This window comes from Lissotriton helveticus, chromosome 3_1, assembly GCF_964261635.1.
Source record: "Lissotriton helveticus chromosome 3_1, aLisHel1.1, whole genome shotgun sequence".
NCBI lineage: Eukaryota > Metazoa > Chordata > Amphibia > Caudata > Salamandridae > Lissotriton > Lissotriton helveticus.
Genome location: NC_136061.1, coordinates 1,483,454,642 through 1,483,469,516, shown reverse-complemented (window position 1 = coordinate 1,483,469,516; position 14,875 = coordinate 1,483,454,642). Strand labels below are relative to the sequence as shown.

The following is a 14,875-nucleotide window of genomic DNA, read 5'->3' as shown; positions in this document are numbered from 1 at the left end:
ACATTGTGCAGATATGTGAGGCAGAGCTGTGCTGCAGAGGTAAGTAGATGTGAGACTGTCCAAGAATGTATGGATGGGCATAATATTTTATTCTTATCCAGGCAGGAATAAGCATGTACTGGAGGAGTTGGAAAGTCGAGCAATGGATCCCTGTATTGGCGACCAACTGTGAGACTTCTAGATGGATTTGGAACTCTAGATAGAATCCAACTGATATTGCAGTGTGCCAAATTAATGTAGTCAGGCTTCCAATAAACAAAGGAGTGATGTACCATATAATTTGTAGGTATGTAGGCTCAGACATAACTAAAATAATTATTTAAATTCTGGTGGACAGGGTACTGATTATGCACTGGTAAAATATCCAAAGCGACATCTGTCAAGTTTGTGATCTAGTCTGCCAACTTGTCTCATAAGGCCTAATTTTTGGGTTATTACCATAAACACTTTGTATAAGCTACGCCTTTTCAGTGTGTTGTGTATGTTGATAGCTACTGGTCTAATCAAGCTGTTTTTTACTAGGATTAACGTCAGGTCAGTTTGCAAAAGCATGGATGAACCATCTATTGTACACAAATGCTCAAGACCTTACCCTCGCAGGACCAATTGTTGTTCAATGCCAGTGTCAAAGCTTGCATTTCCTGAAGTAGGATGAAATCCGACTGAGCTGCGGGCTCATCATTATCAATTTCCTCCACCTCCTCAAGTTCTTCTTCAGGATCTGGCGTATTTTGCATCATCTCTTCAATTTCTTCAATAACCTACAAGCATTTTACAGTTTAGTCTCAGTCCAAGAACGTTCAGGGCATACGATGTTATTGACAATGATCATGGTATTCAACTGCCTGTACACATTACCTTCATTCCTTAGCACTGCCATAAATGTCAAATGTGTGCAGTCACTCATCCAGCGATTTCCTGAACTGATGCCTCGTCACTTTTACAATTCATAAGTCACCAGCCTATTTTAGCGTTTTTTTGTTCAAATCTCTTTTATTGATTTTTGTTTTTGTTATGGAACCATGTATGTATTTCACTTTTTACAGCTCAGGAGTTGAGACTTTAACAATAGTCCAAAACATTGATATTACATGTGATGTACAAAAGGACAACACGAGAGGTCAACATTCACCACAAATGGGTGAGATACATATAATATGGTATTAGCAAAAGATCACATTTAGGCGTCTAGCGAAAGTGTTACCAAGTCCTTGTGCGATTCTCCCTGCGGAGCTCGCTACATGTGGTGGAAAAGTAGATGAGGGCACATCTCTAGGCCATCAACACAGTAGTAAATCAGAGTAGTGAAGAAAGAAAAGCCAGCCAGCTTAGTACGTCACACACCAAGCACACACTGCCACTCATATGCTCCAAGAGATGCCTTATGTAATCCAACTGCCATGCAAAGTTACCAATTTTTGCCCGCAGGTGACCTATACTGTACCCCTATATACTGTACTCTGTATATAAAACTCTTTTCTTAATAAAATCATTTGAAATAAAAAAAAATTTAAAAAAAAACGAGAACAAAATGGAACAATAATACAAATCGACCGAACTTGAGTTTCCCCTGCTCCCCTCTGCTCCCTGCCAGTCCCCAAAAGAGAAAATGAAATATCAATGTATACATTTCCCAGTAATGGTCCCTACAGATCGTTTTCAGCCAATGTGGGCCGGCACAACGCCACTATCTCAGCTGCCACTGGAGAGCAATAAGCTAAGTCACCGTGTCCCTCCCATCTGTTCCTGTCACCACATCTGTGTGCTCCAAGTGTTGGTCTTATCGTAAGTCATGTAATATAGTGTCCCAGTTGGCGGGCATAGTTACCTTGTGCAGTCCCAAAGTGTCCTCTTTGTGCAGTGCGATGATTTCGGCCTAGCCCATACCAGCAGCGATTACCTCCATTCTAGTAATGGAGGCGGTTCAGGTGATTTTCATCACCTGGTGATTAAACATTTTGCTACTATCAATCCCAGGTCTTGGAATCAGGTGGTGACCCTGTGCTGCTTACCCCTGCGAATGTGTCGTAAAATGCATACCTCCGACGTTTGTAGGTTCGTGCGACCAGTGCAGGTAGTCAGTTGGATAGTTACATGTCGCCAGTAAGTGTGGAGATGAGGACATGTCCATACCATATGAAGGAGGTTGGCGTCTAGTAAATGACATCTGGGGTGGTGCACGTCTGTTCGTTTACAGTATCTGTTACTTGTCGCCCGCGTGGTATAGGCGGGTATGTAGTATTAGATGAGGAGGAAGCGGGCATTCTGAGGGACAAGGGTTGGACCCTCCGGCACAGAAGCCCACTCCTTATCCATGTGGGATGGGTCGGGTCCCTCTCCCAGCGCACCCTCGGGGGCGTGAGAGTTACTGCTGTGTGTTGGGAGAGGGCTGCAAACCATCTTGTGAGTTGCGGACCTGTTCCCATTACATGCACATACTGAATTATGGGGTGCATGGAAGGCTCCTTGGGGTGCCTGCCACCTTTCGCCCAGCGCTCCAAACAGTGAGGTGTAGAGTAGAAAAAAGCAGGGACGTAGTCCCAGTTCCGCCACCAGTGTATCATTCAGCACTAGCTCACCATCTTGATAGAAGTGCCCCAGTGAGTGCAGACTGGCAGCAAGCCAAACAACGATCACCGCTTATGATTTGTTAATGTTGCCTCTAGGTGTGCCCAGTAGGGGCAGTGCTGGCCCATATGGGTAGTGGATGTGTAAGGTACAGGCTACGTGGGTAGCATTTATATGCAACCTTGAGCAGGAGAGACCCAGGTGGCTTCCGCAGCGGTGTCTGAAATAGAAAACCCCATTCCCGCAAATCAAATGCTTTCTCGTGGTCTAGTACTTAGTGCCCACACCGCCATGCGCTCCCTCCGCTTGCCAATTACACACTTACACTTCCCAAAGGAAACTCAGGAGACATATTTGTGGGAAAGAACTGTTGCAGGTTTATTTCGTACAACACAGGTATGACGTTATGGTGGGTCATCTTACAGGCCATCCAAAGCAGGCAGCCCCTCGCTGACCCACATGCCTAAGGAGCCATCTTGCACGGCGAGACGATGCTCTGACGGTGCAGCACATTATTATTTCGTTATACTCTTGCCCCCCCTGTCAGGGCGGAGCGGTGGGGCACACCCCCGGTCGGTTCAGGCCCCCCGACCGCCCGAAGGACTAACGGGGCGCCATCGCGGTTTCCCAGAACCTCCTTCGGCTCCAGGTCCTTGGCTCAGGCACCCTTACTGTGCCAGGCAGAGGTACCCTTACTGTACCCTTCTGCCGCAGAGGTACCATTAATGTCCGTCTGCTTCCAGATCGCCCTGTACTCTGCCACAGCTCTGGAGGAGGCCCCCGTCGATGACAGAGCCCCCCCACCCAACATGCTACTTACAACCTGCCGCTGACAGAGCCTCTTGTACGTCTAGGAGGAAAACATCCATACTCAACCCAGACAAGTGCACCCCATCGCTCTCATAATACCCTTCAGTTCTTTCCTGTATGAGTGCATGCCTAATGAACCCCAGTCCCCTCTTCTCCATGAACTTCTGCATGGACCTGTTGACCCTCCTGCGGGACTGCTCTATTGCAACCAGCGATCGTGCACCCCTCCATGCTCTGCGAGGGACAATTACTGACCAAAATAACTAGGTGGCTCCTAGCCTGTTTGTTATTGCCGCCACATCCTTCTGCATGGCCTGAATCAGGGCCCTCCTCCCCACCGTGACCAGATCATTACCTCCTAAATGGATAATGAGATTATTGGGAGGACCGCCCCATGTTACCAGGCATTGTTCAAGCTTGTGCTTCAGCTGACCCCATTTCATTCCAGGGAAACCGAACCACATAATTTGTGTCCTTGCAAAAGCCAAATTCCATCTCTTGGCTGTCGCCCATCGTTCCAGCCTGGGAACGTAAGAATGGCCCATCACCCACACGCAACAGTCAGCTGAAAGAAACAAGACAATGTTGAAGCCATAACTAAAGAGGGAGAAGACCAAACGCCGTTACATTAATATTTCGTTTATTGGTGAACACTGCAAACTCCTCTCGAAAGACGTGATGTGACAAACAATATACATAAACATTTCAACGTGAGCACTGCAAACTCCACTTGCAAGTCGTGATGACACATAAATACAGTGACCTGATCACCCAAAGCGTAGTTTTTAATTAACGTATGTCACATATTATTAATCACTTAGTAAATCGTAGCAGCCAGCGGTATTTAAGGGCGGATGTATCGCTGGTAGCAAGAGGATGACCACCTCCCTACCCTTTGACTCCTTCCTCACCCAAACCGGCCCTGAATGCGGCTGTAGCCGCCCCTATCCTGAATGAGTGACTGGAGAATTTCTGACCTGTCCCTGACAGGCCTGCCTCGGCCAAGGCTGCGGCCATTACGCGCTCCAGCTGAAATTTAGTCAGTGGTGTGCCATCAGCATGGATTAGGAAGTGACCTGCCAATAGTGGCCTGATCTTCAGGTATTCCCTAACCATGGCAACCGGGCAATATCTGGAGTCCTCCAGCGCCTGAAATGTGATTGACACTCCCTTCCCAGCCTGGTCCGTCTTGGATTTCCGAACCCACAGTACCAGGGAATCCCTGGCACAAACATCCATCATGTCCAGGGCTCTCCCCGATCTATCTGACTTGGATTTGGCCACTAACTCGCTAGCTCTAAAGGCGCCAAAGAACGCTAAGCAGAAGGCTGTTGAGAAAAGCTGGGCTTCGAACGCTGAATTGGTTACTGACGGCAAAATGTCCATCATACGCTGCAATGCGGGGAATTCGATTCCCACCCTCTTGTCGGGGGACCTGACTTCCTCACGGGCCCACCCCTTCAAAGCTGCCCTAATCCTGAATGCACTCGTGGGATCTTCGTCTCCGTTAAGCTTGGTCTCATGCTTAAGTGCCGCCAGGTGGCCGCACACCCATGAATGTGCCTTGCCAGTCTCCTTTGCCCACACCACAAAAGTCTCAACTTGTTCTACGGGACTTAGAGCAGATGCTCCCAGTGACAGTGTTACTGCCCGGAAAGTGGTCAGCTGGGCCGCATATCTTCTCCGGGTAGCCTGAGCCAAAGAACGCTGTCCCATCATCTTCAACCGCTCCCCCACTGAAGGAGTCGCCAGAGTGGTGCCGGGAATGGTGTCATCGCCTCCCTCGCCTGCGGCCAGGCCTCTCGAAATCGGAGCAACTGAAAGCGCAGAGCAGAGGGAGAATCCAGACGGGAGAGAGAGGCCGAGCACTGGCGCTGCAGTGCTAAATACCGTAGGGGCGCCCCTCCTCCCAGGTGAGCCCTCCCCATTGGCTCGTGATAAGGAGGTGGGCGATAGGATGCTCTGCTCGCCCGTCGTGTGGGACTAGGGCACTGCCCCGCCCATGCTCCCCTGCGGGTCACGCGGTCAGCGGCAAAGCATTCTGAGCGAGGCCAACGATACGTGGAGTATTTTGAGACCTAGAAGAATCACCACAAATTCAGCAAGGTGTTTTGGGCTGGAAAAAACCCATTTTGGTCTGTGTCAGCTCCTCTGCTAAGGCGGAGGAGTGTCGCTCCACTTACGTTTAAGCAGTGCACAATAGAAAAAGAAAATGATATTTACAGGACGGTATTATCATTTTAATTTTGTATGCAGCATTCAGAGCCAGGTGGAGCAGGGCTGGCCTCCATGATGCCAAGCAGAGTGAGGAGTGCTTTGCACTCCTCTAAGTGCACATACAGTTTGGCTGGTCCTCTGGGGCCGACCAAACCGTCATGCACACTTGGCATGTTCACCATTGTACTGTAGAGCACAGCCCAGTGGAGAACATGCCCAGCTTCCCCAGGCACTGCCTGAGTATCCAAAGAGGACACTCACACCAATCAGGACACTGCTACTGCAGCATTGTGATTGGCTGGGAAAGCCCGGAAGCCCGACTGATTCTGGTGCTGTAGCAGACCCGAAGAGGACGGAGGAAAGGCGGCGGTGGCTCAGCGGTGAAGAAAATGGTACTTTTATTTTTGTAATATTCTTTTTTTAAAATCTATTTCCACACACCCCTCCACCCCGTTTGCCCCACCAGTCCTGTTTCGCGGCAGATGCCACTTGTCTGTGTGGACCAGCAGCGGTACCAAAGGCACCAGGTGTTTAGCCAGAACCATGGCTAAAATGTTGTAATCCGTATTGAGAAGCGCCAGGGGCCAGTAGGAGCCCAGTGCTGTGGGGTCTCTGTCGGGCTTAGGCAAGGAAATAAGCACTGCTTTGTGCAATGATTGAGGCAAGGTGTGCACTGTGAGGGATGCTTCATAAAGAGCGAGTAGGAGTGGAGCCAGTACAGGGGCGCATGTGTTATAATATTAGGCTGGCAGGACATCTGGGCCTGGGTACTTGTCGGTGACTATGGCTTTAATGGTCCTTCAAATTTCTGATAGTGTTTTGGGCTCGTCCAGCTCCTGGCACTGTACAGGTGTGATGGTAGGAAGCCGGAGCACTGAGAAGAATGCTCCCAGATGAGCCAGATTGGCGCCCGCAACTGGCCTGTAAAGTGAGTTGTAGTGCCTTGTTAGTTCCGCATGTATTTCATGTTGAGTGTGAAGGGGGTGCCTTGTAGACACATTTTGTGAGAGAATGGGTTGTCCCGACTGGTCCTGTTGTACCAACCACTGCAAAAGTCAACCTGTATGTTTGGAATTGTGTGTGAGTGTGTGAGGAATGTGTGGCATAGTTCAGGCACAGGAGTCGCTCCTGTAGAGAGGTGTGTGTTCACCGCACGCCTCAGCCAGTTGTTGGATGTATTTTGGGTCAGATACAGAGTGGATTTCTAGGTGCATAAGTTTGCTCTAAATGTGTGTGATTTCACTATCTAATTGTTTAGTAGAATTCAAGATTAGTCCCAAGCAGTGTCCCCTGATAGGCACTCTGTCCATGGCAGTGTCATTGAAATCAAAATATTCTGCTGGGGCAGAGCCCAGGGATGCACGGAAGGGTGGGTCTTTGAATGTGGTGGGCTACAGTCACCATGTGGGTATGGCAAGTGAGGTGTCTCCCATGTCAACTGTAGATAATGTGAATTATGATCCAAGTGTGTTCGGCCTGTGTGCTGGATTGTGTGAAACAGATAGGCAGACCGAATGAATCAGTTGAGTCTAACATGCAGGTTGTGTGGTGAGGAATAGAAGGAATACATGCATGTGATTAGGTTGCGAACTCAAAAAACCAAAAGGGGAAGCGTAGAGGTTGAGATAGAATCACCCTCCTGAACGGTTCATGTAAACATAGAGATTCTATCAATGTGTAGAGGTGCAAGATATTTTTAAGAATTTTTTAGTTATAGTGAAGTGATAGGCTCTCACTTGACGGTGGAAAGATGAGAGCACGTGTGCTTGTTTAAAATACCCCTCACACACTAAAAAAATCCGTTAGTGTCATGCTTCATCATAGGGGCCTTCCCGTCCCTATAACGGGGCGGGGCGTGCTACGACCAGACGGACTACGCGGGAGCACTATAAATGTGACAGAGCTATGTGTGGGTGCAGTGGTGATAAGTGAAGTGTAGGGATCTAACTAGTGAATGCAAAAAAATACAAAAATTAAAAATTCCCTGGCTAGTAGAACAAATACACTTTATTGGTTTCTCTGGCTGGGAATATTAAAAAGGGGATATAGGTAGAGCAATTACTGACTACCGAGTCGACATGTTTCATAGGCAGTCCCCTACTGCCTACTCATCAGGACCGAATCGTGATCCCTACTGTGAATAGCTCAGTTCTATAGAAGTAGGCCTACTGTCCTACAAATATGCCAGCAAAAATAAGCTGAATATTTGTGCTTCGGGGCATGAGCTGGCCCAAGTGAAGCAAGGCACCAATAATCAGTGCCAAAAAAGTGACCAATGGTCTCTGTAAAAGAAGAGGAGGAAAACGGGGGAGAAAGCACAGACATATTCATGTTATCACTACTGATCATGAAATGTACTTCATTAATTCGCATTTACATTCACAACAATAGCTGATCCAGTAAGATTTCGTTATGCTAGGTGCTATTTCCTTCACCACATGTTTAGTGTATTAATCAGTATACACCTCTTATTGCTGGACTATGTGTCCGACGTTTCATCCAGACCATCCAAATGCACGTGGTTCGTTAATAACTCATCACTCATACATTAGTGGCTCAACACATCCACACATCCAATCCCAAAGGTATCAGAAAGGACCTATATTTCGTATTTTTCAAGATCGATATTCTAGAAGTAATATTAGTGAAGATGGTGGTTAAATACACTCGTTATATACATACTTTTCGGTAATTTTCTCAGTGCCCCATGAGCTGGCAGGCGGAGGAAGATTTGCTCGGTCTACTGAAAAATAAATGTTGCCGCCCCCCACTGTTAGATGTGGTTCGTTCGTTTTCTGACAGAGAAGTGGCCCTGTGACCCATTTATTAAAGACTCGGGGTCCGAGTCTATTACTTACGTTACCGGCATAGCAATTCGCCTGTCATTCCTACCGTCCAGCTACGAGGATGTGTAGTCACTCGTCTGCCGGAAAGATATAGTTTGCCATTGCCTTCCGTCATGCTCATTGCTTCGCGTGAAACGCCCAAAAAAGACTAGAGAGCGCAGTCCTAAGATGGCCGCCGCAGAATGGCACAATGTGAGGACTGTTATCAGAAGTCTTTCCACGCTTTCCATGGCTAGCGTGAAGGACCCGAAGGGTCTTAAAACATGAGTGCAGATTGTAATAACGTTCTACACCTCAAAAATAGATGCTTTTTAAATTGTGCTCATAGGTCAAAATAAAATGTAGTAGTATTTTCAGAAAACGAATTGTTATCAGAGAAGTGTTCATGGGTCAATCATGTCAGTCGCCAGGGGGTTCTCTCATAAGAAAGCACAGAGTATAAGGGATGTCTTAGTCCACACAAGACCCAAAGCAAATAGCAACACTGTGCAGAATAATCCTAACTTTGTACATGGTCATCATCCATGTGGAAACTGTAAAGTCTGTTGTCTCACGAGGAAAAGCAACAACCTAACCTTTAGTGATGGGACGACCTGGGAACAAAGGGGCTTCAGCAACTGCAATAGTACCAATGTGGTTTACCTAATCACATGCCCCTGCAGATTGGAGTATGTAGGCATGACGAGTAGGGCAGTGAAAATTCGGATAGGTGAACACAAAAGTACCATAAAATGCAAGAAAACCAGCACGAAACTCACGAATCACTTCCTAGAGATGAACCACAAACCTGGTGAAATATCTTGGACTGTGATAGAGCAAGTGAACAACGAGAGGTTCCTTCTGGAGAAAGAACAAAGATGGGTGTTTCGCATCCAATCCCACAAAAGGGGACTGAACGATGACATACCTTGGGGACAGCTGTGACCCCCGGCTCTTTGGAAACCATCATCTCATCCTCATGTAATTAATATACATTGATACCATCTGCTTTTTGGTCAATTTGCGAGTTAATTCCGGTGACCCTTGGGCTGTACCAACCCAGTAAAGATGATATGACACAGTACCCTGCGGAGGGAACCCCCTGGCGACTGACATGATTGACCCATGAACACTTCTCTGATAACAATTCGTTTTCTGAAAATACTACTACATTTTATTTTGACCTATGAGCACAATTTAAAAAGCATCTATTTTTGAGGTGTAGAACGTTATTACAATCTGCACTCATGTTTTAAGACCCTTCGGGTCCTTCACGCTAGCCATGGAAAGCGTGGAAAGACTTCTGATAACAGTCCTCACATTGTGCCGTTCTGCGGCGGCCATCTTAGGACTGCGCTCTCTAGTCTTTTTTGGGCGTTTCACGCGAAGCAACGAGCATGACGGAAGGCAATGGCAAACTATATCTTTCCGGCAGACGAGTGACTACACATCCTCGTAGCTGGACGGTAGGAATGACAGGCGAATTGCTATGCCGGTAACGTAAGTAATAGACTCGGACCCCGAGTCTTTAATAAATGGGTCACAGGGCCACTTCTCTGTCAGAAAACGAACGAACCACATCTAACAGTGGGGGCGGTAACATTTATTTTTCAGTAGACCGAGCAAATCTTCCTCCGCCTGCCAGCTCATGGGGCACTGAGAAAATTACCGAAAAGTATGTATATAACGAGTGTATTTAACCACCATCTTCACTAATATTACTTCTAGAATATCGATCTTGAAAAATACGAAATATAGGTCCTTTCTGATACCTTTGGGATTGGATGTGTGAATGTGTTGAGCCACTAATGTATGAGTGATGAGTTATTAACGAACCACGTCCATTTGGATGGTTCTGGATGAAACGTCGGACACATAGTCCAGCAATAAGAGGTGTATACTGATTAATACACTAAAACATGTGGTGAAGGAAATAGCACCTAGCATAACGAAATCTTACTGGATCAGCTATTGTTGTGAATGTAAATGCGAATTAATGAAGTACATTTCATGATCAGTAGTGATAACATGAATATGTCTGTGCTTTCTCCCCCGTTTTCCTCCTCTTCTTTTACAGAGACCATTGGTCACTTTTTTGGCACTGATTATTGGTGCCTTGCTTCACTTGGGCCAGCTCATGCCCCGAAGCACAAATATTCAGCTTATTTTTGCTGGCATATTTGTAGGACAGTAGGCCTACTTCTATAGAACTGAGCTATTCACAGTAGGGATCACGATTCGGTCCTGATGAGTAGGCAGTAGGGGACTGCCTATGAAACATGTCGACTCGGTAGTCAGTAATTGCTCTACCTATATCCCCTTTTTAATATTCCCAGCCAGAGAAACCAATAAAGTGTATTTGTTCTACTAGCCAGGGAATTTTTTATTTTTGTATTTTTTTGCATTCACTAGTTAGATCCCTACACTTCACTTATCACCACTGCACCCACACATAGCTCTGTCACATTTATAGTGCTCCCGCGTAGTCCGTCTGGTCGCGGCACGCCCCGCCCCGTTATAGGGACGGGAAGACCCCTATGATGAAGCATGACACTAACGGATTTTTTTAGTGTGTGAGGGGTATTTTAAACAAGCACACGTGCTCTCATCTTTCCACCGTCAAGAGAGAGCCTATCACTTCACTATAACTAAAAAATTCTTAAAAATATCTTGCACCTCTACACATTGATAGAATCTCTAGGTTGCGAACTCACCATATGTCTGTGGGCTGCCAGTACAAAAGTAAATTCGTGAGGGCCTATGCGTTAGACGTGGCCAGTGTGCAAGACAAGAAAAGGAAGGCACGATCCAGAGGTGTGTCAAGGACAAAATTAAAGTCGTCGCCTTGTGGAAAAGTAAATTTTGCCATGTTCTGTGTCCCTACGTGTCATCCGTCATATGTTATGTGTGCATGATTAAATATGCATATGTACTCCCCATGTCTGATTAATGACGCAATTACAGTTGTGTCCCCCTCTAGTATGCCAGTTTCCAGTCCTCGTGAATACTACGAATATCAGGCCTATGTAAAGTTATGTTGCCACGTTTCTCAGTGTGCACGTTATTCCATTCTAAAGTCCCCGTTTCTAGGCCTCAAAAGGGCCTGGACATCAGATTCAGCTCCTGTCTCCTGAAACCTCGCTGAGGAGGGATACAGCCCCCACCTGTATCCTCGACCCTTCACTTACTCCCTGCCTCGCAGTGCCCGGCCCAGCCTGGCTCAGTCTCTGAGTCTGCCAAGAGTATGTTATGATTCCAGTTATCAGTTCAGTCCTCCTTCTCTGCATTCCTAAGCTACTGAACTGCATCAATAGTTTCCGTCATTGTCTAGCCTTCACGTCTCCACGTTAGAGAAATACTGCATTCAATGGTCATTTCATATTCTTCATATTCTTCATCACGCACTACATGTAGAATAATGCATGGTCCAGTCTTAGAATCAAGTTAGCCTTTCCTCTCCTGACTTATAGTTTATATCAACATGTTCCCTAAACATCAGATACTAGATAGGGTTTAGGTACATGTCGCTCCGACCCTCCAGACTTCAGTCTCTGCTCCTAGCACAGAGTTCATAGCCCCCAGCTTCTCCTAGTAATACGTCATTGCCAGTTTGCGCGCACCATTAGGTTAGAGGTCCCGGCTCCTCAGGTAGCCCCCTCCATGGTTTCCGCCCCATTCATGACATATTCTGTTACGTTTGCATCACATGTCTATGTATACGCCCTGTTACACCTCTTTTTCCCCCTTATCTTTCGCGACTGCTACGCGTCACGCCTTCTGCTCCACCCACTGCTACGCCCACTGCAATGTAATGCTATGTGTTTGCGTTATGTATATATGCTCATGTATTGTTATTGAAAAGCAGCGCGCTCATCCCAGATCCAGCCCCAGCAGCTGCTGGGCCCTGTCATCCTATTCCTATGCAGGTTGTCCTGTTCCTGTCCTTATGCTGTATTAAACCTGCAAAACTCCTACTACCTCGAATCTTGACTCTTATTTATTGAGCTATCTGTTATGATATATGTCTAGTCAAAAATAGGGTATTATTTATTTATTTACCACATAATGGCGCCCGAATAGGGACTTGCCCTTTCCCCACGCGTCGGTGAAGCCACGCCGACCCCCTGACCCTCTGCAGTCGTGACGGAACTCTTCTGCGCAGTGGCAGATATTTCTGCTCAAGTATCCCTCAGGCCCACGGAGGAGACGGAGGAGGCGGTCCAGCATCCAGACGAGACGGTGGAGGAACGCGGCGAGTCCCGACCAGAGCCCAAGCCAAGAGTCCAAGGTCCGAGGTATCCGGAGGTCCACCCGTAACTAAAGTCCGAAGTCCGAAGTTCGTCGTCCGTCGTCGTAGCAGTCCAGTCCAGTCTGAGGCCTTCCGTTCTTGCTGCCCAGTGAGTACCGTTACTGGGGTGGTATCTAGACAGGGTCAATTTAATTGACTCTGGTCTGTGGGTTGGTGGTACACAGTCCCACAAACGAAGTGTCCACTTCGGTGGATGCGGGTCCTGACGTGTCTCTTTACGAGACCGGTAAGTTTCGTACTGTTTCAGCAGTGCATCTAGTTTCTGTTCTAGTCAGTTTCTGTTCTCGAGAAAATGTATGTGTTCTGTTCTCAGTATTTCCAGGTAGTATTCTGTTCGAACTGTTATTTTTTAAATGTTTTTCATGTATTTTAATGTCGTGGTATGAATGGGGTATAAGTATCGTGTTCATTGTGTATTGTATTGTGTCCAGATTACAGTTCAGTCATGCCCATATTTTCCAAGTTACGTCAGTTAAAAACTAGAAAGGGTCTGCTGGAAGCAGCAGTTCCCGTCCCGCCCAGGGACAGTCCAGGTCACTTTATGTATCAGAAACATGGCATAAGTGCCATATTGTATCTAGATTTATGGGTAGAGTATACCAAACAGTTAGAAGAAAAGTATAGATGGCCCGTATCGGGTACATGGGATGCCGAGTGCATCATGCGAGTAGAAGAGGCATTATGGAAAAAGAAAGCCAGACAGTCACAGAAAGATGCCATCGAGTTATGGCGCAAAGAAGCTCATAAAAGAACTGAAAAAGAAATCAGAAAATCAGAATTAAGTAGAGAATCCTTAGAGCGAGCCCAAGAAAAAGAATTAATCGAGATAGGTGAACAAGTCAAAGCCGAACAGTCAGACAGACAGAGGCATGCCCTTATTAAGGGTATGTACCCTCTTCTTGCCGAGGGCTTGCCAAAAGCGACCCCAGAGGCATCCAGTAATTTCCCGCCACCACTAGTTCCGACCAAGCCGCGTCACAAACCGACCGCAGCTGATATTTTTATTTCGTCCTATTTGGACGACACAATCCCTGAATATGCAAATCCTGTTCGCGCTCCGCCAGTCCCTGTAAATCAGGCACATCCTGCTCCTCCAGACACCGGGGCACCCCATGCAGTACCTGCTACGGTACCCCCGGTCCAGCCAGCATTTCAATTTCCCGCTCCGCCACAAAGAATATCAGTTGATGATTCTAGTCTAGGGGCCGCAGGAGGAGGTCCTCCTCAAACCCCGCCGCCACGCAAGCGTTTATCAGCACTCGAATTACATGCTCAAGCATCACAGCGTACTCCCAAGAGTAATAAGTCTGTTGCAGAAATCAGGCAAGCCCTTGGCGAATGTGCTTATGACCCAGTCCCAGGCGAGAATAATATGGTTTTATATTCAGTACGCGTAAGGAGGGTGACCGAGTATCTAGTCACCCTACCCAATATGAAAGAAGATCTAGACAGGATATATCGTTTCATCCGTACAGGGGATGATCCAGAAAGTATTAGTGATGCCATGTCTCAAAGGAAAGCTGAGATCCAGCGTATGATATTAAAGTTTTTAATTAACTGTCTAATAAGAGAACAAGATTACCCGTCTAAAGATCCGGCCGAAATGAAAACCCTGACAAAGTGGAGTGATAATATAGCCGAGGGTAAGCACAATACCATTAGTGCCATGGAGAGTATGTACAAGAAAATCCGTAGAGAAATAATAAAGATACACGAACAACGTAAAGCAGCACAAGTAAGCGAGAAAGAAAGTAACTCTGATCCTGAAGAGGAAGACGACGAGAATACCGCCAGAATAGCGTATGTAGGAAAATCTAGATTTCCAGATCGCCATTTACGCCTAGAACACAAGTCTACTTTCCATCATTCAGTACCAGAACAAGGTTCTCTTGAGCAAGTATTTCAAGCTACCGATCACATTCTGAAATCATGAATCGGTTACAGTGAGTTAAGTACCATGCATGAACAAGAACTAGCCCGATCAGCAGTCCGATGGATTACTGATTCTACCACTTTTCCAGACGAAATAGTGGCACAAATGTTTCTGAAATTGCCCCCAGCCGAGCAACGACTGGTGGGTATGTATATGATCCAGCACCTCATTACACTGTATGAGGGTCAGCACTCTGATCCAGGTCCGTTACAC

The 14,875-nt window shown here is 46.8% G+C and overlaps 1 protein-coding gene across 1 annotated transcript in view; it reads right to left on the bottom strand.

Moving 5' to 3' along the window:
• Positions 1-14,875, bottom strand: part of FEZ1 (fasciculation and elongation protein zeta 1) — a 729,464-nt gene that overhangs the window by 264,466 nt on the left and 450,123 nt on the right. Inside the window, exon 5 of the mRNA XM_078682121.1 lies at positions 593-761. Within this exon, the coding sequence (XP_078538247.1) occupies positions 593-761 (169 nt within the window). The remainder of the gene's footprint in view (positions 1-592; positions 762-14,875) is intronic.